The following is a 21,586-nucleotide window of genomic DNA, read 5'->3' on the forward strand; positions in this document are numbered from 1 at the left end:
GGACGTCTCTATTTTCATTGGAGAAATGTTGGAGGGGACGTCTATTTTCATCGGATGGAGGGTATGGAATAGGACACCTCTATTTTCTTTGGAGAAATGTTGGAGGGGATGTCTCTATTTCCATCAAAGAAATGTTGGAGGGTATGGAATACAACGTCTCTATTTTCATTGGAGAACTGTTGGGCAGAACTTTCTGTTTTCATTGGTTAAATGTTGGAGGGTATGCCTCATGTGGGAACAAGTTCCTCTCTTTAACTATGTACAGTGGTACCTCGGGTTACAGATGCTTCAGGTTACATACGCTTCAGGTTACAGACTCTGCTAACCCAGAAATAGTATCTCAGGTTAAGAACTTTGCTTCAGGATGAGAACAGAAATCACGTGGTGGCGGCGCGGCAGCAGCGGGAGGCCCCATTAGCTAAAGTGGTACCTCAGGTTAAGAACAGTTTCAGGTTTAAGAACAGACCTCCAGAACGAATTAAGTTCTTAACCCGAGGTACCACTGTACTGCGTGAAGAAAAGACTTTCTTTTCTCTCTTCTGAATCTTCCAACATTCAGCTCCATTTGATGCCCACAAGTTAGGAGAGAGGAGGGAAAACCACCACTTGTATCTCCATGCCGTGCATAATTTTATAAACCTCTATCATGCCACTTCATACTTGATTTTTCTCTAAACTAAAAATCCCTAAAAGCTGTGCCCTTTCTTTGCATGGGAGTCACTTCATCCCTTTGATCATTTCGGTTCCTGTGAGGCCACCGCAGGCCAAGCTTTAGAGACTCTTCCCACTAGACTTTTATGAACTGGCCCTTCCCTTCCCCTGGAGTCACCTCTTTGCCTATTTCTGTCTCCCCCCCCCCCCCCGCCCCCGGAAGGCAGTGCAGAGCATTGGCAACCTGGGGCTTCAACTGGGTCACGGCAAGGAGCAGTGGATGGAACCTTTGCACCCCTTCATCCTGTCTAGCATTGGGCAAGTCAAGGAGTTCCTGGATTGGCTCATCAATGTGGACTGCGAGAACGGTGAGCTCTATTTTTTTTATTTTTATAAGATGTTTATTGAGATTTTCAAAAAATTACAAAATAATAAGAAAAAAGAAAAATACAAAATAAAAATAGTTAAAAACAATTCAGTCTTTCCGTCACATATTTTTCATTTGCTTATTTCCCGGACCTCCTCACGCCTCCCTTTTTTTTGTATTCCAGTTCAAATTGTTAATTCAGCAAATCCCTCCCCTCTTCAATCATCTTAATCTTCAATTTTAAAATATTATAACATTAAATTTTTACCTATTAATAACCATTTTCTCATATTCTCTTATAGCATTACAGCTAAAGACCACTTAGTTTCTATCTAACATCATTCTAACATTCATTAATTTTGCAGTATTTCTGTAAATAATCTTTAAACTTTTTCCAATCTTCTTCCACCGACGTGAGAACGGTGAGCTCTAATGGGCCACGTGTCCAGGAAGCTGGGACTGAGGGTACGGGTGGGAATTTGATTCTGCTTGCAAATAATAATAATAATATTATAGATAGATAGATGATAGATAGATAGATAGATGATAGATAGATAGATAGATAGATAGATTATTATTTATACCCCACCCATCTGGCTGGGTTTCCCCAGCCACTCTGGGCAGCTCCCAGCAAAATTAAAAGCACAATGAACCATCAAACATTAAAAACTTCCCTAAACAGGATTGCCTTCAGATGTCTTCTAAAAATCAGATAGTTGTTTATTTCCTTGACATCTGATGGGAGGGCGTTCCACAGGGCGGGCGCCACTACCGAGAAGGCCCTCTGCCTGGTTCCCTCTAACCTCACGATGAGGGAACCGCCAGAAGGCCCTCGGAACTGGACCTCAGTGTCTGGGCTGAACAATGGGGGGTGGGGTGGAGATGCTCCTTCAGGTACACAGGGCCGAGGCCGTTTAGGGCTTTAAAGGTCAGCACCCTTTGAATTGTGCTCGGAAACGTACTACATGCAAACTTACCTAGTTCACACTTTGCAAAACAATACATGCACCTGAATAAAATATATACCAATATACACACTGTTGCAGTGACCACAAGACCAAGGCCCAATCCACACCATACGTGGAAAGCACTATGGTACCACTTTAAACACTTGTGGTTTTCCCCAGAGAATTCTGGGAGCCGTATTTTGTTGATGGTGCCAAGAGTTGTTAGGATGCCCCTATTCCCCTCCCAGAGCTACAATTCCCAGAGTTCCTTGGGAAGAGAGATTGATTGTTCAACCACTCTGGGAATTGTAGCTCTGTGAGGAGAGGAGGGGTCTTCTCACAACCCTCAGCAAGCACCCTTAATAAACTATCACTCCCGGGCTACTTTGGGGACCCCTATTCCCTTCTTAGTGGTAAAGTTGGAACAGAAAATGATGTCTTCTTCAATCTCTAGACCGGGAGCTCAGGAGTTACAGCCAGGGGACTCCTCTCCAGCACTTGCCACCTGAGGCCACTGCCTCATTGTGCCTAATGTTAGGGCCGGCCCTGTACAATTTGCATGCATGTATACAGGAGCCTTGGGGTGGTTTTTAGCCCTGGCCAAAGCAATAACGGGGGTGGGGGGTGTTCACAGGGTTCCAAGGCTTTTAGCATATGAGAAATCAGTGTGCCTCCCTTTCTTTTCTCCAGGAGCAAGTGAGAAGAAGCCCTGGACGCTCTTCCACCCCTCGGCCACCATCAAGGAGGGCTACCTCAACAAGCGCAAGGCTGAGGGCCTGCACTTGGTCTCGCGGTTCACCTTCAAAAAACGCTACTTCTGGCTGAGCAACGAGAGCCTTTCGTATTCCAAATCTCCCGAGTGGCAGGTGGGCACCTTTCCCCAGAGGGGGGCAGAGGGCGGAGGACGCAAGGGGAACGCAAAAACTCAGCGTTGCAGGCCGTTCAAAGGTGTGTCTTATCCACAACAAAGCAAACAGTCAAAGGGCAGTGAAGTGCAGATTCACGAGGCAAGACGCAGTGATAACAGCAAGAACCTTTCTTGAACTACATAACTGGACAACAGGGGCAAAGCAACTGCTTATATACATTTCTGAAAGCCTGGGCCACTCCCTCTCCCAACATGATTGGCTGTCTAAACTTCCAAGCTGCGAATCATGACTCAGAGTTTAAGGGCCAATGGCAGAGGCCCAAATCCTGAAATGTTCTGTGATTGGATATCATGTGTCGAATCAGAACACAGGGGCTCAGAATCCTTAGTCCTGGCTCAGGCAAACACAGACCACAGACTACGTAATAGACAGCTTTTGCCCGATGAGGCGTTGCTTCTCAGAACCTCTCAGAAGCTGCGCCTGGGCCAGGAGTGACAAACATTTTCCAGCCAGGGGCCGCATTGCCTTCCAGGCAACATCCCAAGGGCCACATCCCAAAGTGTGGGGGACCAAAGGTAAAAGTAGGTGGAGCGATGAGGTCATGTTTGCTTTTGTGCAGTGGTCTAGTTTGTCTACACAGACACTGTTCTCTGCCCAGGCAAGCAAGAGGCATGAACAGAGTTCAAGGACCCACATCTTGCCCAGGCAAAAGCACTTGAAGGGGGTGTAAATAAGGGCCAGTGAGGGGTGTGGCTGGTGGATGTGAGGGGTGTTGCCTGAGAGAAAGGCCTAGAGAGCTGAAATTGGGCTTCAGACCTGAAGAGCCCCATCACTACCTGGAACACAATCCTTAAAATCTGCACTCCAGACCCTCCAAGTGTCCCTATTTTCCAGGAACAGTCCCAGTTTTGCAGAAGCTGTCTCGGTTTCTGATTTGATCCTGGAATGTCCCACTTTTCCTTAGGATGTCTCTATTTTCATTGGAGAAATGTTGGAAGGTACAATGAGTTGTGAGCTGGTCTCGAGCCTCTTTTAACTGCCACGGGAGTTAAACTCACAGTCGGTTGAGAGGACCTCAGCTGTTCTGAAAGGCTTGGTTCCTTCAAAGGACTTCCAGGAGCAATTTCAGGTAGCAGAAAGTGCTCCTGGCTCCCCGCCAAAGATCATAGATAGCATTGTAAGGAAAGAGCCGTTTTAAAATCCTGTATTTGGAGCGAAATGTGGTCAGTATTAAGAGTTGGCTCAATCATAACACTAGACACGGTAAGTTTTGTCAAGAGTTTGCAAGTCCACTTCAAACTCTGCTTTGCACCTAAGCGTTTTTGGCAAGGTTGGTTAAATTTTGCATTTTTGTTAAGGCGAACTGGTAGAGGCTGGGAAAATGATGCATTGGGTGGAGAAAGTGAAAAGATTTTCTCCCTCTCTCATAACAACTGGAAATCGCAGACATTCAGTGTCCCAGGAGATCCAGGACAGGGCAAAGAAAGGACTTCAGCCACAGTTGAAGTGTGGAACTCACTGCCACAGGAGGAAGGGATGGCCACCAACCCTAGCTGACTTTAAAAGAGGATGCGACAAATTCATGGAGGAGAAGGCTATCAGTGGCCATGATGGTTATGCTCTGGCCCAGTGGTCAGAGGAAATAATACTTCCAAATAACAGCTACTGGAAACCACAGGAGGGAAGAGGGCTCTTGTGTTCGAATCCTGCTTGCTGGTTTCCCACAGGCTGGCCATTGTGAGGGCAGGATGATGAATCAGATGGGCCATTAGCCTGATCCTGCAGGCTCTTCTTCAGTTCTCAGTTCACCATGTTGGCTGGGGTGGTGCCCGTAAATTGACCAAATGCTTCCTGAGGAAGGGCTGGAGAATCGAGAGCTGTGTTTCCCCCCTGATGAACAGGGCGGTGTGTTGGGTTTCTTCTCCCATGGCCAGGTTCGGACATCCATCCCCGTCCAGCAGATCTGCGCCGTGGAGCGTGTGGATGAGAATGCCTTCCAGCAGTCACACATGATGCAGATTACAACACGGGAAAATGGAGGGCAGCTGTCCACCATGTACATCCAGTGCAAGGTAGGGTATGGATGCGACCATCGTTAATCTGGCTTTGAGAATGTGATGGCTGCTCTTTTTCTTTAGGAATTCCCTTTGCATTGCTCCTCTTGGCCTGCTATGAACTTATGATTCTTGCAATAGGGCATTGCTGCTATATATGTACATCCAGTGCAAGGTAGGATGTGGATGCGACCATCGTTAATCTGGCTTTGAGAATGTGATCGCTGCTCCTTTTCTTTAGCAATTCCCTTTTCATTGCTCATCTTTTTTTTCTAAAATCATTTTTATTAATTTTTGCATATGTTTTCCAAACAAAACTTCACATCACATCACATCACATCACATCATCCTCATTTTGGCTATTATAGCCTGAGACTTCCATCAATCCTGTCTAGTGATTTTCAAATTTGCTAACCCAGAAATAGTACCTCGGGTTAAGAACTTTGCTTCAGGATGAGAACAGAAATTGTGCAGCGGCAGCGGGAGGCCCCACTAGCTAAAGTGGTGCTTCAGGTTAAGAACGGTTTAAGGTTAAGAACAGACCTCGGGAATGAATTACGTACTTAACCCGAGGTATCACTGTACCAGCGGCAAATAAATGAGTGAGGGGAAATGGCGCCACCTATTGACCGCCGCTCTCTTTTCTCCGGCAGAACGTCAACGAGCTCAACCAGTGGCTCTCAGCTATCCGGAAAGTGATGGTCTCCAATGAGTGCCTGCTGCCCTTTTGCCACCCGGGTGCCTTCCGCGGCAGCCGCTGGACCTGCTGTTTACAGACCGACCGTGCAGGTAACTTAACTTGCGCCCATGCTCACATATGCTGGCCTGGGGGCACCAAAGGCACCTTAGCGAGGATAATGCAGAGCTGCCCTCTTTATGCAATTAGAAGAGTTTGGATTTGATATCCTGCTTTATCACTACCCTAAGGAGTCTCAAAGCAGCTAACAATCTCCTTTCCCTTCCTCCCCCACAACAAACACTCTGTGAGGTGAGTGGGGCTGAGAGAATTCAGAGAAGTATGACTAGCCCAAGGTCACCCAGCAGCTGCATGTGGAGGAGCGGGGAAGCGAACCCGGTTCACCAGATTACGAGTCCGCCACTCTTAACCACTTCACCACCCTGACTCTCAGGGTGTTGTGGTTTTTAAAATCTGAATTTCAGCCAAGCTTTGTTTGCTGTGCAATTGGGATGGAGCCTCCCTCCATAGGAATTGTCTCCCTCACCACCTCCCACCCCACTTCTCAAGGTTGTCGCCTGACCTACTTTCTTTGAAGGCGTGGACAGTTAGGGCAAAGGCCCTGCCCCACCAACCTAGGCTGCCATCGGACAGCTCCCACTTGCCTGCCCCTCTTCTGTACAACCAGCCCAGGGAGGGGTGCTGACTGTCAGCTAATAATAATAATAATAATAATAATAATAATAATAATAATAATTTATTATTTATACCCCACCCATCTGGCTGAGTTTCCCCAGCCGCTCTGGGCGGCTCCCAATCAAGTGTTAAAAACAATACAGCATTAAATATTAAAAACTTCCCTAAACAGGGCTGCCTTCAGATGTCTTTTAAATATAAGATAGCTGCTTATTTCCTTCACATCTGAAGGGAGGGCGTTTCACCACCGAGAAGGCCCTCTGTCTGGTTCTCAGTGTTGCCCCTTGTAATACTCAGCAGGAGGAGGTTGGAGATAAAACTAGAATCAGTTGGCTTCTCCAACCTCTCACTTGCTCTGGCGCCCCCTACTGTTGGGCTCCCTGGCGTCTGCCCAATGAGCACCATCCACTTCCAGGCCTGGGGTCAGGTATTCTGCACCCTTGAGCAGAGGCCAGGTCCCCAGTATTTTGGCAGAATCCGCCTTATTTTAAAGGATTCCCCCCCCCCCAACAAGATCCTTTTGGGACAAGTGCGTCGGCCAAATCCAGATCAGGCCCTGCACTGTGCAGCCACTCATGGCTTCCCTCATGGGTTGTGGTTTGGTTACAGTTCGGGGCTGCAGCCGCACGCACTCGGCCGTGACCCTCGGCGACTGGAGCGACCCACTGGACCCAGACACAGAGGCGCAGATGGTGTACCGGCAGCTTCTCTTGGGCAGAGACAAGCTCAGGTGTGTGTAAGGCGATGCACCGTCATGCTGGTGGCAGTGGTAGTGGTGGTCATGGGGGAGGCATAGGACTAGCTCTACTCAGAGTAGACCCATTGGAGTTAACGGGTGTGGTGAAGAGAAAAGGAGACACAGCCAAAAGCCTACTTTTTGTGGTGTCAGCTCTTTATCATGAGAGCATACAGTTAGGGGGTCCCTCAAAGGACATCTAGTCCAACCCTTTGCCATTGCAGGAAATCCTGCGTACGAAGAAAGCCTTAGAATAATAGAATTGTAGAGTTGGAAGGGACCACAAGTGCTGTCTAGTCCAGCCCCCTGCAACGCAGCGAGCTTTTGCTTTCAAACCCACGACCCTGAGATTAAAGAGTCTCAATTCTCTACTGACTGAACTATACTAGAAGTCAAAACAGGAAGCCTGCTTAAATTGCCATACTCTAACCATTAATTTGGGATGCGGATGGCGCTGTGGGTTAAACCACTGAGCCTCTTGGGCTTGCCGATCAGAAGGTTGGCGGTTCGAATCCCCGCGACGGGGTGAGCTCCCGTTGCTCGGTCCCTGCTCCTGCCAACCTAGCAGTTCGAAAGCACGTCAAAGTGCAAGTAGATAAATAGGTACCACTCCAGCGGGAAGGTAAACGGTGTTTCCATGTGCTGCTCTGGTTCGCCAGAAGTGGCTTAGTCATGCTGGCCACATGACCCGGAAGCTGTATGGCGGCTCCCTCGGCCAGTAAAACGAGATGAGCGCCGCAACCCCAGAGTCGTCAGTGACTGGACCTGACTGTCAGGGGTCCCTTTACCTTTACCCTTTAACCATTAATTTGAATGGGTCTACAACTCAAAGAGCCCGCAAACCAAGTAGGGGTGACGTAAGAGGATAGCTTAGTTGGTTAGACCGTGGTGCAAATAACGCCAAGGTTGCAGGTTCGATCCCAGTGTGGGACAGCTACATATCCCTGCATTGCAGGGGGTTGGACTAGATGATCCTCAGGGTCCCTTCTAACTCTACAATTCTATGATTCTATGAAGGTGCCTTCCTGGTGCCAATAAACATGTCAGATATACCCTAAGGGAGCCAAAGTCAGACATGCAATACCAGATGACCCCACCAGAGGCCACCTCTTCATTAAGGAATTTCCACTGCTATCAACATCAGCCGTTCTTTCTAAGAGGAAGATGGGGCAATTTGGCTTTTGAAAATCAAAAGGTCAAGATCTCATCACAGACCACATAGGGGGCCTCAAGCAGGGACGCGGACTTATAAAAAATATTGGGGGGGCCCGGGAAAGCTCATGAATAATAAATAAGCTCATGAATATGCAAATAAAGTGGCACCGCCTCCTCGTGAGCGAATAGGGGAGAGCGTGCTGCGCCTATTAATCAGCTCTGACATATTATGTTTGAAATATGTTTGAAACTATACGTGTATGTTTGTCATTTTTAGTGTTTGTCTGTTTTTCTTAAAAATTTTGTAAAACCAATAAAAATTTTATAAAAAAAAAAAATATTAATCAGCTCTGAAGGAAATTGGGTGGAGCTTTTGCTCGGGAGGGAGGGCAGGAGGCATGCAGCCCGACCCTGTGCATTTTGGGCTGGGGAAGCGGCGACGATGGCGCTCTGCTGGAGGGGCGCCGGAGATTATTGGGGGGGCAGAGCCCCCCCAAACGAATTTTTGAGGGGGCTCGGGCCCCCTCAAGCCCCATGGAGTCGGCGCCTATGGCCTCAAGCCTGAGGAAAACATCACTGCTCAATAGCAGAGCACATTCTTTGTAGTAAGAAGGTTCCAAATTCAACCCAAAGCAGTTCCAGTTAAAAATGGCTCAGTATTTGACCACCAAAAGGTTCAAAATTTATTCACTTATTGTTGGCTTTAGTGCACAAGATCTGATCCTGGACTAATCTTGGCTAGGGCTGTGTCAGCCTGCCAGTTTCAATAGTTCTGGATTTCTTGGGGAGAAATCCAGAAAAGTGTGAAATTGTTATCGTTAATTTATTAAGTGTTCTGTGTGCTGCTTTGGTTCGCCAGAAGCGGCTTAGTCATACTGGCCACATGACCTGGAAGCTGTATGCCGGCTCCCTCAGCCAATTAAGCGAGATGAGCACTGCAACCCCAGAGTCGGCCAAGACTGGACCTAATGGTCAGGGGTCCCTTTACCTTTACCTTTAGGAGTCTTTAAGACGCAGGTGGTGCTGTGGGTTAAACCGCAGAGCCTAGGGCTTGCCGATCAGAAGGTCGGTGGTTCGAATCCCCACGACGGGGTGAGCTCCCGTTGCTCGGTCCCTGCTCCTGCCAACCTAGCAGTTCAAAAGCACATCAAAGTGCAAGTAGATAAATAGGTACCGCTCCGGCGGGAAGGTAAACGGCGTTTCCGTGCCCTGCTCTGGTTCGCCAGAAGCGGCTTAGTCATGCTGGCCACATGACCCGGAAGCTGTATGCCGGCTCTCTCGGCCCATAGAGCGAGATGGGCACCACAACCCCAGAGTCGGCCACGACTGGACCTAATGGTCAGGGGTCCCTTTACCTTTACCTTTTAGAAGTCTTTAAGTGACTATAAATTCTAAGAGCATGGCATAAAATTGGGGTGGGGGTGGTGGGAATACATTACAGTAAATGCCGTACATACTATAACCTATTGAAAAAGAAACAGAACATTCGTCATAATCCATGCCAAACGCCTGGGACATCCAGCTAAGGGTGGCAGCCACACAATACACTGGAAGCCCCAGGAGGGGAGAGGGCTCTTGGGCTCAGGCCTTGCTTGTGGGCTTTTCACTGGGGCATCTGGTTGGCTATGCTAAGAGGTAGAGGTAAAGGACCCCTGGATGGTGAAGTCCAGTCAAATGCGACTACAGTGGTGCCTCGCAAGACGAAAAGAATCCCTTCTGTGATTCTCTTCATCTAGCGGTTTTTTCGCCTTGCGAAGCAAGCCCATTGACGGATTAGCGGATTAGCTCTATTAGCGGCTTTTAGCGGCTTATCTGCTGATCAGATCAGCTGATAAGCGGCTTAGCGGCTTAGAAAAAAGGGGGGGAGGGAAAAACCCCCGCAGGAACTCGCAAGACATTTTCGTCTTGCAAAGCAAGCCCATAGGAAATTCGTTTTGCGAAGCACCTCCAAAACGGAAAACTCTTTCGTCTAGCGAGTTTTCCATCTGCGAGGCATTCGTCTTGCGGGGCACCACTGTATGGAGTATGGCGCTCAGGCCGAGGGAGCTGGCATTTGTCCACAGACAGCTTTGCCAGTGGCCAGCAATGCTGGAGCTTTTTTTCTTTAAAAAATGTTTAGGGGTACTCTCATTTTGTCTCAAGAAAATCACCATTTTATAGTTCAAATGGGGAAAAATAAATACAGTGGTACCTTGGTTCTCAAACGCCTTGGTACTCAAACAACTTGGAACCAAACACACTGCAAACCCGGAAGTAAGTGTTCCGGTTTGCAAACATTTTTCGGAAGCCGAACGTGCTCCGTTTTGAGGGCCACACTTCCATTTTGAGTGTTACGCTGAGGTCTGTCTATTTTTGCTATTTATTTTTTTGCGGCTTTTGTTTTGTTTTTGTGACAGTGTGGAACCCAGTTCAGCTACGGATTGATTGTGTGACTTGCAGTACATTGTTTATTGCTTTCGTTTTATGGATCGGTGGTCTTGTTAGATAGTAAAATTCATGTTAAATTGCTGTTTTAGGGGTTGTTTTTTAAAGTCCGGAGTGGATTAATCCATTTTGCATTACTTCCTATGGGGAAACGTGCCTTGGTTTTGGAACGCTTTGGTTTTGGAACGGGCTTTCAGAACGGATTAAGTTTGAGAACCAAGGTACCACTGTACAATAAATGGACAAAAGTACAAAGATTCACAAAATGTTTAGGGGTATGTGTACATCCCCCCCCCCAGAAGAAAAGCGCTGAGCATAGCTAAACCTCTATTGGTGCATGCTGAACCAGGTGGGCCACTGGCCTGATCCAGAAGGTCCCTCCTTATGTCCCTATCTCTGTTTTAGCAAGAGATGGCAGGGATCCAGCCTTCGGCATTGCAAAGCACAATGCAAAGCTTGCGGTCATCTCTCCCCATGAAGTAACATCCCGCACCCTGTTAAGGGAGGAACATGAGCAGGCTGTAGAATGAACGGCAATTTCCTCTGGTTCTTGAGTTTAATTACTTGTCTTGTCAATTCAAGTAAAAACTGTAATGGATAATCGGAGGGCCCGGGCCTTCTGGGCTATGAGTGATGGAGCTTTTGATTGCTGCTTCACTCTCCCGTTGTTGCGCCTGTTGTGACGTCGCTCCCATCTGAATGAGCCGCGTGATTGATAGCATCAATCTGCTAGAGAAGCGAACGTAGCGGATGGCTTCCTGCCGCCAGATCTGATGGTTGGGCCTTCAGCACATTTCCCAATGCAAAATTGTAATAAAGAAATAGAGTACAGTGGTACCTCGGGTTACATACGCTTCAGGTTACATACGCTTCAGGTTACAGACTCCGATAACCCAGAAATAGTAGCCCGGGTTAAGAACTTTGCTTCAGGATGAGAACAGAAATCACACGGTGGTGGCGCAGCAGCAGCAGGAGGCCCCATTAACTAAAGTGGTGCTTCAGGTTAAGAACAGTTTCAGGTTAAGAATGGACCTCCAGAACGAATTAAGTTCTTAACCCGAGGTACTACTGTATATATTTTTTCTTTTTAAATAAAAAGGGTTTCCTTTGTGTGAATGCCTTGTCCCTTTGCCTTAAAGTGAAGGTGGTTCTTAGAGTTGGTAACAATTATTTCCCATGGAAACAGAACTAGCATGCTCCCCCCAATTTTTAATATATTTTTTCACTTATTTATACAAAAAAAAAATCAACTTAAATAAATCAGCTTAAATAAATAGACACTTGGGGCTTTTTGGGGGGCAGAATTGTTGCCTGTTGGCTTGCTTTTCAAAGCCTGCAATTTAACGATTGAAAATGGAGTCCTATGCATGTTTACTCAGAAGTAAGCCCCATTGCCTTCCATGATACTGGCTCCTTGGGAAGTGTAAAAAGCAAGGAAGGGAACCTTGAGCTCAAGAGTCAATTCATCTTCTCTTTATCTGATGCTTGGCCACACCCCTTCACCAGGCCACGCCCTTCACCAGGCCACACCCCTCACCAGGCCACACCCCTTACCAGCCCTGCCTCGTACCCTTCTTGAGTGTTCTTTGCCTGGCTGGAATGCGCCCTTGAACTCTGATGAAGCCTCCTGCTTGCCTGCATGGAGGGATAGATAAGGGTACGTGAATGTGTATAGAAGCTAGCCTACTCTTCAGGGAAAATTTATATCGATTGCTCCACTCGCTTTTCCCTCTGTCTCCACCCACCCCTGGCATGTGGCCCTCAGAAGGTTGCCCAGAATGAAATGCAGCCCTCTGGCTGAAGAAGCCTCCCTGCCTGTAGTGTATTGGGTTGCAGCCCTTGGGAGTTTGATTGCGCAGTTCAATTAGCTTGCAGCCTTGTATCAAATTATTCCTACCTTTCCCTAGGGAGAAATACCTGGAATTTTCAAGCACGGGGGCCACACAGGAGCAAAGCAGCGGGGCCCGGAAAGGTAGGTCTCTATTCCTCTTCTGTTGTCAGAGATGTAAGTTGAGTCGGAAAACTGTAATTCTGCCTCCGAATCCAGGGTTTGACTTCCTGGCATTGTGATTATGCTTGCGTGATGTGTGTGATGTGGCTCAGCCTGTGAGGCTTTCTCGTTGCTCATTCTGGAACTACCTTCCATCAATCGCCATAGCGCCTGGATTTTGCTCGTTTCATCTTCTATGGTCATTACAAGAACTTTAAGCCTGAGTTTGCCTTTTTCCTCCTCCCTCCTCCTCCCTTTTTCCTTTTGGGTCACAGCACTGTAAGCCTGAGGACAGAGGCTGACTTGCGACTCAATGTCCTGAGAGCCTTTCTGGTTAAACAGCATTGCTTAAAATCCTTTAAAATAAAATAATCAACAGTTCCCATGACATTTTGGGGAGGGGTGTTGTCACTAAACGTTGCCAGCTTTTGTGTGAGCAGAAGTGGGGAAGTGGAATTTGATACCTTTATCAGATTTCATGTCTTTGGTTTTGCTGTTGCGCTCAGCATAGTGATTTAAAAAACTTGCTTTGAGAAGGTTCCTCCAGAGAAAGAGTGAGCGAGCACTTGTTTCCAACATGGTGCCCTTGGGCACAGTGGCACTCTTCTGGTCTTCTCCTTATGCCTATGAGCCCCACCCCACACCCTGCCCCCTTGGTCACAAGCTGGTTAGCATAGTTACCTCCTTCCCCCCCTTGAAAAAGCCCATAGAGCTGAAGGAGGAAGTTGGAAGAGGGACACTCTATCTCACTTCCTCCTTGAGCTCTACGGGCTTTTCAAGGCTCAGAATAGTTCCACAAAACTCCCTCAAAATTCCAGATGTTCCCACAGGCCTATAAAGGTGGGCAGCCCCTTTGGGATGGAGGGTCTGAGCTAATTGGTGTCCACCTGGCTGCCTCAGAGGGAAGAGATGAGGCAGTGAAACCTCCTCTGTCAGCATCCCTGGGACCCACTGCCATTTGGATGCTTCCCCGCCCCCCAGAACAGCCTATGTCAGCAGCTCCAGGACCCGAATTCTGCTTATTTCCCTTTTCCTATTCCCTGTTGTATCCTGCCTGTTATGTAAAACTGTGAGCTGCTTTGAGTAGCAGCAGGAAATGAGTAATAAGGATGCGAGTTGCTGGCAGGTCTCACTACCGCAGCCAGCATTCTCTCTGCCTCTCTCTCCAACTGTCCTGGTTTGCCTCGGTGGTCCTCAGCAGAGAATATCTGGTGGTCATTGACTGCCAGCATCACTATGCTTTAAACAGAGGCCTCCTAAATTTACTGCCTTCTCAGCCCACTGTCAGCAGAATCCTAAACTGAGAACAGCGGAGATCATACCAAGTTCAACTTAAGGGTTAACTCTGTGTTAGTCAACTAGCCAAGCCGGTGAGTGAAGGTGTTGCTTAGCAACGAGGCACTGACATGATCCTTGCTGAGGTAGCATATGCTCTGATTGACTGTGTAGTTCTGGGAGAGTTTTTCCAAGGGCTTCCATTTGGCTTCTTCCCAAGAAGAAGAGTGTTAAGAGACCCCCTTACTTCTCTCACAGAACTACAATCCCCAGAGTGGTTTAACAAGGAATCGTTCTTCTCAAGGAACTCTGGGAAATGTAGTTCTGTGGGGGGGGGTTGTCTCCTAACAACTGTCAGCACTCTCAACAAACTGCAGTTTGCAGTTTGCTTCAGGATCTGCTTTCTCCGTAGATCTTTATGCTCCCTCTGCCAGAGATCTTGCAGCACCTCCCTCATGAGAAGGAATTGCCTCATGGTTTCAAGGACCATTGTGCTACCAGCAAAAAGAGGCACGTTGATGCACTCCCAGCAAATTCACCTTCCACTCCCCTCACAAAAGCTGCTGTTTGCTATCCTTTTGTTGCCGGATCTTCTCTCCCCTTCCCCTTTGGAAAAGCTGAGTGATATCCCAGCAACTCGGCCAATCCGTGCTGTAGTGTGGGGCTAGCTTTACGTTCTGTTGTGTGTCCAACTGACAAATTCTAAACTTAGCATTCCCTCGGTCTCCTGAAAGCTGGAAATTAAGGACCTTGGCCCTCCCCAGTGGGTCTCCCGGATCCATGGGAATGGTGAGGTCTCTTCCGCTCTGCCATCGCATGACAATGAGGGCTCTGTGTGTCCTTAATCAAGTGTGAACGATTCCATCTCCTGGATGGTTGACGAATGTTCACGAGGCTGGAAAGCAAAGCGTCCTTGAGGGACGAGGTGGGAGCCTCCAGATGAATGTCTTGACTATGGGCCAATGGGATGGGGGCTTCTCTGAAGTGCAACACGACTTGACAGTTCCTAGGGGAGCCCAGCAGGATGTAGCTCCTGTGCTGAGAACCAAAGGCCACATAGGCCACTTCCCATCCCCGGTGGGCTCTTAGATGCATCTTTTGCATCTGAATCTACAGCGTCTTCAGTTGAATCTTGCATTTCACCATTCCCCGTCCAGGTTCTGTCCATTTGGCCAGTCTCAGATTGACATATTGAAATGTACTCAGAGTTGAGAGTGGATTTCATGCTCTTTATTCAGCTCATAGTGGTGAGGAGGAATGGATGTTCCCCCAGAATGTCTGCTTTATATACATTATTTACACAATGGGCCCCACATGATTGGCTAATTCCGGGATTCTCCTGTAGGCCAATCAGGTTGCGGATTCACTTCCACCTGGAGCTGGATTGGGTGGCTCCTGTGGACCAATCAGACTACTTCATTCTGAGTCCTATTGTTCTAGGACCAATCAGACTGATGCATTCTGAATCCTATTGTTCTAGGACCAATCAGACTGCTGCATTTCGGATCCTATTCAACTCAGTATATAACACATATTGTGCCAGAGGATTGACCATTGCCAATGGAGACTGGTCCACAAAGGTGAATGGGGCTCTGCCCCACCATAAGGACATAAGCAGGGCCTGCTGGATCAGCCCAGGAGCTCATCTAGTCCAGCTTCCTGTTCTCACACTGGCCACTGAAACCCCAAGCACAGGAGCCCTCTCATCCCTTGCGGTTCCCAGCACAGGCCATGTGTGGGATTTGTGGGACATCATTGCAGTGAAACCAACAATTCATGTTTTGCCAGATAGGCACATGAAGGGGCTGAGGCTCACAGAGACTTTCTGTAAAATATGCTAGAGAGAACTCTGTGAGATCACTTCCTTTATCTGCCTTGGCAGGAAGCTGTGACACTACATACCTCCTTCCTGCCCAGGCAGCCTTCTCTTTCTTCATTGTGCTTCCATCCATGCTGACCTCATAGGCATATCTGAGCTCTGCAGCTCAGACACCATTTTTGAGCTTAACCTTTTGTGACTTAGATAGTAGTTATAAACCTGCCTCCATTTTTGCTACTGAAATGGCTGCTTCAAGAACTAGATTATGTAAGTAAATGCTACTTTTACATCTTCACAAAACAAGGCCCCGGGTTGACTACTGTGGCAATGGCCTGTTAGTGGCCAGATCCATCAGGACTCTGGAGGATTATTCATTCATTTGTTTAGAGCATGACTACCCTGTTCCTCAGGGTGGCTTATATGCAGCCAGAACAAGACAAACCCTGCCCATGCAGGCTCACAACCACAACCACAACACGGCACACAAGGAAAAAGGGACAGGGAAGGAAGAGGAAAGTATATTAAAAAACCTCAGACACTCATTTCTAAATAGCTGTTCCTACAATGACGTGGTGGCGCTGTGGGTTAAACCACAGAGCCTAGGACTTGCTGATCAGAAGGTCGGCGGTTCGAATCCCCGTGACGGGGTGAGCTCCCGATGCTTGGTTCCAGCTCCTGCCCACCTAGCAGTTCAAAAGCACGTCAAAGTGCAAGTAGATCAATAGGTACCGCTCCAGCGGGAAGGTAAACGGCTTTTCCGTGTGCTGCTCTGGTTCGCCAGAAGTGGCTTAGTCCTGCTGGCCACATGACCCGGAAGCTGTACGCAGGCTCCCTTGGCCAATAAAGCGAGATGAGTGCCGCAACCCCAGAGTCGGTCATGACCGGACCTAATGGTCAGGGGTCCCTTTACCTTTACAATGACCAGCTGGTGCAATTCAGGGGCAGGAGGTGCCTGGTGGAGCTGATGAAACAAGACCTGTTTCCCATCTCTCCTGCCAAGGCAGCCTGGTGGAATGGCTTCCCTCTGTTGACAGTTGATGGGAGAGGGCACCCAATGGAGCATATGTACCTCCAAGGCCGCAAATAATCTTCTGCATCTTCTCTCGCTTTCTCCTCCACCTCTCTGGCCCCACCCCCAGATGCAAGCGCTCGGAGGATGGAAGCCACTGCCCAACTCTTAGAAGTCATTCAGGATCTGCAGAAGGCCCACGATGACTTTGAGCGCCACGAAGAGGAAGCAAAGGCAGCAAGCGACCAGGTGCCCCACCATCCTTAGGTGGGACGCACGCACCCCATGTTTGTTCCATATTGTAATGGTGTGTTTACATAAGTAAGGGGATCCATTGCCTGCCTTGCAGGTTGGATGGCTTTGGATGCAGAGTTGGGGCTTGGGAGGCAAGTTAGGTTGGTTGTGGAGAGAGAGGGAGTGAGACAGACAGACAGACAGAGAAAGGATGGACAAATGTCTTTGATCTCCTCCTGGCTGCACCCAGTCTACGCTCTATATCCAACATGGTGCCCTTCATATGTTAGACTCCAACTCCCATCAGCTCCAGCCAGCATTGCCAATGGTCTGTGACAGTAGAAGTTGTAGTTCAACAGCATCTTGAGGGCACTTGCGTGAATCTGTGCCAGATGTACAAGTAATTCCTGAAGTGTCCTCTCTTGGATCACTTTCTCCTTACAAAGGGGGCACACTTAGGCCAGTGGTTTTGTGTGTGGGGGTGTGTGTGCATGTTACAAATCTGTAGAAGCACAGATTGCGGGCACAGCATCCTGGAAAAATTCAGCCGTTGGGTGTTTATAAAAGGGATGAGGAACCTGTGGCCCTCATAGGTTGTTCAGCTCCCAGTTCTAGTTGGCATGACCCATAGTGAGGGACGATGGGAGTTAGGACTCCAGTAACATTCTCTAATCCTTATTTTAAAAGAACAAGTTTCTATCCCTTACAGTTAGGCTTGAAAGCCCACAGGCAATGGCCACCAAAACCGTAGAAGTCAAGGGGGTGTCTGGCTGCAGCTCACTTTTGGTGGGCTGGGATGACTTCACGTAGCCAATTTGCAATAAATTGTGGAAAATTAATTTTAGAAAAGCACATTGGAGAATATGTTCTGTGGGAATAGGAGATATCGTGGGCATTTTGTATAACTGAGATCGCAGAATCTATTCCCACGCAGAATTGGCAGTTTCTTTCGTAGCACAGGAGGCAGGTTCCTTGCCCCCAGCGTGTGCCCCCCTTGTTGGTGTGCAACTGTGCTCCACTGTGGATTGGGGCCATGCCCTAGCAATTTGCCACGGTGCTAGGAGCAGTGTGTGTGCAATACAACAACGGTGGGGTCCTCCTGATCACGTCCCCTGGTTTCTTTGCCAAACTCTTGCAGTGCAAGAAAGTTTCTCCTGCTGCAGGTGTGCCTCTTCCTCGCCCTGTTAAAGCTTTTGTGGAAACTGCGAACGTTCAGCCTGTGATTCCCCAGCGCCTGTATAACATATGTTAGTTTAGCATTGAATACCCCTTTGCATTTGATCACACGGTTGCAGCAAGCAAACAGCCCAGGACTGTCAGTTTGAAAACAGCAAGAACTCCTTTGATCTGGTGGATTCAGAACAAGCTAGTTGGTGTACAGCCAAACACAGTCTTTCAAACGCCGTGATGTCTTGTTAGATAAGGATTCAGCCTTAAATAACTTAAGCATTCTGCTGGAGAATCTCAGATTCAGAAGGGATGGGCGATCCTTTGGAGTGAGTGGGGCACAGCTCTGCCAAACCCAGTCTGCCCTCGGCAAGCCTCCTTCCTCCCTGGCTTCTTATTTACACCCAGTCCAGGGAAAGGTGTTGGCTGCCACTGGTTATCCCTTGCAAGACTCAACAGGGAGGAGGATGTGGACAAAGTTATAATTAAACTGGCTTTGCCTGTCCTTGGCTCTGGCGCCACCTACTGTCAGACCTCCAATGCCAAGGGGCACTGGCTGCCACTTCTTGGAATATATGGGAAATGAAAACAGCACTACCTGTCCCCCCCAAAAGAGAGAGGTGCACAGATTACAAAATGCAGTTAACTAACCCTATTTCCTGTGGTGGCAGGTGGTTCTGGGAGGCCAGGGAACACCTTGAGATGCTTTGCAGGTGAGACACAGTGATTTCTTTGCATCGTTTTGGAAGAGATCTTCTTTTCCTCTCTGGGCTCTGTCCAGTGTTTCTGCCCACGAGCCCAAGTTTTAAAGTTGCACAGTATTCAACACAGCAGTTGCGCTAGCGGAAGCTCTCTGGGCAACAGACCGTGCAATCTTTTGTGCAGCAAACACCTTCATCTGTCTCTTGCACAGCAACAGGCCCACGGAGCTAAATGTTTCACTACCAGAACAAGCTAAGTGACAAACTCAGGGCAGATTCCACACCATGCATTTAAAGTCCATCTACAGCAGATGGAAAGCACGTGACTTCCCTTGCAGAATCCTGGGAACTGAAGTTTGTGAAGGGCGCTGGGAAATATAGCACTTTCAATCCATTAAACATTACAGTATTAATCTGCCCTTAGTGGTATCTTGGATACAACCCTCTCATTTTTTGTTACTCCCCTCCATTTCTTTTTTTCCTTTTCTGCTAGTTTAGCAACGTCGGAAGTTGTCCCATACGCAATCATGCCATTGGTCCATCTGGCTCAGTATTGTTTACACAGACTGGCAGCAGCTCTCCAGGGTTTCAGGCAGGGGATTTCTCCCACCCCTACCTAGAGATGCTAGGGATTGAATCTGGGACCTTCTGCACTCAAAGCAGACGCTCTTCCAATGAGCTCCAGCCCTGCGATAGCTTGATTCAACCCGAATCTCACTGAAAACCTGCCTGTTCAACTGTTTTTTGTCCCCCACCTTCTCCAAGGCTGGAGAGAAATGTCTCTGTGTTTTGAGGGCAGCGATGGCGGCCCTCCCACCTCTCTGAAAACATTACGCCTGTTTTTTACTGTAAATGCAGGCAGATGTGACTCACACAGGGGCAGTCTAGTGAAAGGACCAGAAATAGGTTTCCCCCCAGGGAGCTGAGGGCAGGCTTAGGACAGGCCACCGGAAGCAGGTGTTTGCTTGCACTAGGGGAGCCATCAGGTGGGGTATTATATTTGCAATGTGGCACACGGCTCACAAAGCCCCACCTTGCCGCTGGAGTGATATTTGGGGCAGTGAGGAGTGGGGAAGGCTGTCGGACCAGGCTCCTGGCTTGCTGGGAGTGCAGAGAGATAATAGCTTCACGAACCACGTTTCTGAGTGCAGCAAAAGCCGCAAAGCCCAGCTCCCCAGGGACACCTTGCCAAAAGCTGATGGCGCAGCAGCACTAAATGGCCCCATAAATCATGGCTTGCACCAAAGCATCTGTGGCACAGTCTCCCTTGGGTGGGTGGGGAATCTTTAAGCCCTGGGAGATGATTTCCCCCTTTTCCTGCTTCCTGAACAGATGAAGATCTCCTAGGAACCTCTGGGCATTTCTTATCCAGTCCAGAACCTAAGAAGAACCTGCCGGATCAGGCCACCTGGTCCAGCTTCCTGTTCTCATAGTGGCCAACCAAATGCCCAAATTGGGGGACTGGCGAACATGATCTGAGCACAAGAGCCATCTCTTCTGCTGTGGTTTCCAGCAACTTTCAACTAGCCAGCTGTGGTTGTGTTGCTTAGAGAACAAGCCAGCAAGCTAAGTCTTCAACTCTGGGTCCTGCACCCTCCCCCTCTAGCAGGAGAGGCCACCAGGGACCCAAATGCATGCTGCCATGGCAAAAAGCACAAAGCTTGCTTGCCACATGGTTCCCCCAACCGTTGAGCCCAGAGAGGGAAACCTGGGTTCCACACCCTATCACTCTCAGACCCTCCAAGTGTCCCTTTTCCCCAGGGCTTTACAGAAGCCGTCCCAGTTTCTGATTTGACCCCAGAATGTCCCACTTTCCCCTAGGATGCCCCTATTTTCACTGGAGAAATGTTGGAGGTTATGGAGTTATGTGACCCCCCTAACCAAAAGAGATAAGTATTTATACAACCTTTAGAAGACATCTGAAGGCAGCCTGGTATAGGGGAGTTTTAAAATGTTTAATGTTTTATTATGTTTTTATATATGTTGGAAGCCGCCCAGAGTGGCTGGGGCAACTCAGTCAGATGGGTGGGGTATGAACAATAAAGTTGTTGTTGTAGTAGTTTGTTGTTGTTATGGGATAGGACATCCCTATTTTTATCAGAGAAATATTGGTGGTTGTGCACTCTGTGCTGTGAAGATGATGGACCTTGGACTGGTCAGTCAGCCTGGCCTACCTCACAGGGCTGTTGTGAGGATTAAAAAGAGGGGAGAGGCCCATGTACATTACCCTGAGCTCCTTAGAAGAAGAGAAGTCTGTAAATGTGAATAAATGACAATGTAGTATTTGCCCCTTTTCCTTTCCAGCATTGGTGGTCTAGCACCCTCAAGCAGCTGCTGGTGTCCAGGTAACTCATGAGGGCTTGCCGAGGCTATTATTTCTCTCTCTCATCTGCCGATTCCCTTGGCTGCAGACTAATGGCAGCAGTGGTTAGGGAGCTCGCCGCCATTTTGTATTTTCCAACAATGCCCTGGGCTCCCAATGTAGCATCCCTCCAGAGCATTGCATCATGGGGGAATTTAAATGGCAGGTAGCTTCTCAGCTGTTGTCATGACACAAGCCCATAGGGACAGTGGGGAGGTGATATCATGAGGGAGGGACTTCACGCCCTTTTGCTGGGGGCTCCATCGAACCTGGAGCTGGCTCTGGTCCTTTCACACATGAGCAAATTTGAACATCAGATTTTACCAATGGAAAGCTGGTTGAACTGCTGGGATCTTGATACCCAAGGCAGCCAAAATTTAATTAAATGTTGTTTTGAATGTATGGAGTCCGTGCCTCCTTTTTAAACAAACAAACAAACAAACAAACAAACAAA

At 48.3% G+C, this 21,586-nt stretch overlaps 1 protein-coding gene across 4 annotated transcripts in view; it reads left to right on the plus strand.

The window, feature by feature from the left end:
* RASAL1 (RAS protein activator like 1) overlaps positions 1-21,534 on the plus strand; it is a 67,550-nt gene extending 46,016 nt beyond the window's left edge. For 2 of the 4 annotated variants that reach the window (XM_083478561.1, XM_083478563.1), the window contains exons 15-21: positions 875-1,019; positions 2,656-2,831; positions 4,769-4,906; positions 5,542-5,677; positions 6,870-6,990; positions 12,483-12,547; positions 16,799-21,534. In XM_083478561.1, the coding sequence (XP_083334687.1) occupies positions 875-1,019; positions 2,656-2,831; positions 4,769-4,906; positions 5,542-5,677; positions 6,870-6,990; positions 12,483-12,547; positions 16,799-16,935 (918 nt within the window). In that variant the 3' untranslated portion in view covers positions 16,936-21,534. The remainder of the gene's footprint in view (positions 1-874; positions 1,020-2,655; positions 2,832-4,768; positions 4,907-5,541; positions 5,678-6,869; positions 6,991-12,482; positions 12,548-16,798) is intronic. The other 2 variants (XM_083478562.1, XM_083478564.1) reach the window with 2 other exon arrangements.
* Positions 21,535-21,586: the final 52 nt, after the last annotated feature.

The sequence above is a fragment of the Podarcis liolepis genome, assembly GCF_965112155.1.
Source record: "Podarcis liolepis genome assembly, chromosome: 15".
NCBI lineage: Eukaryota > Metazoa > Chordata > Lepidosauria > Squamata > Lacertidae > Podarcis > Podarcis liolepis.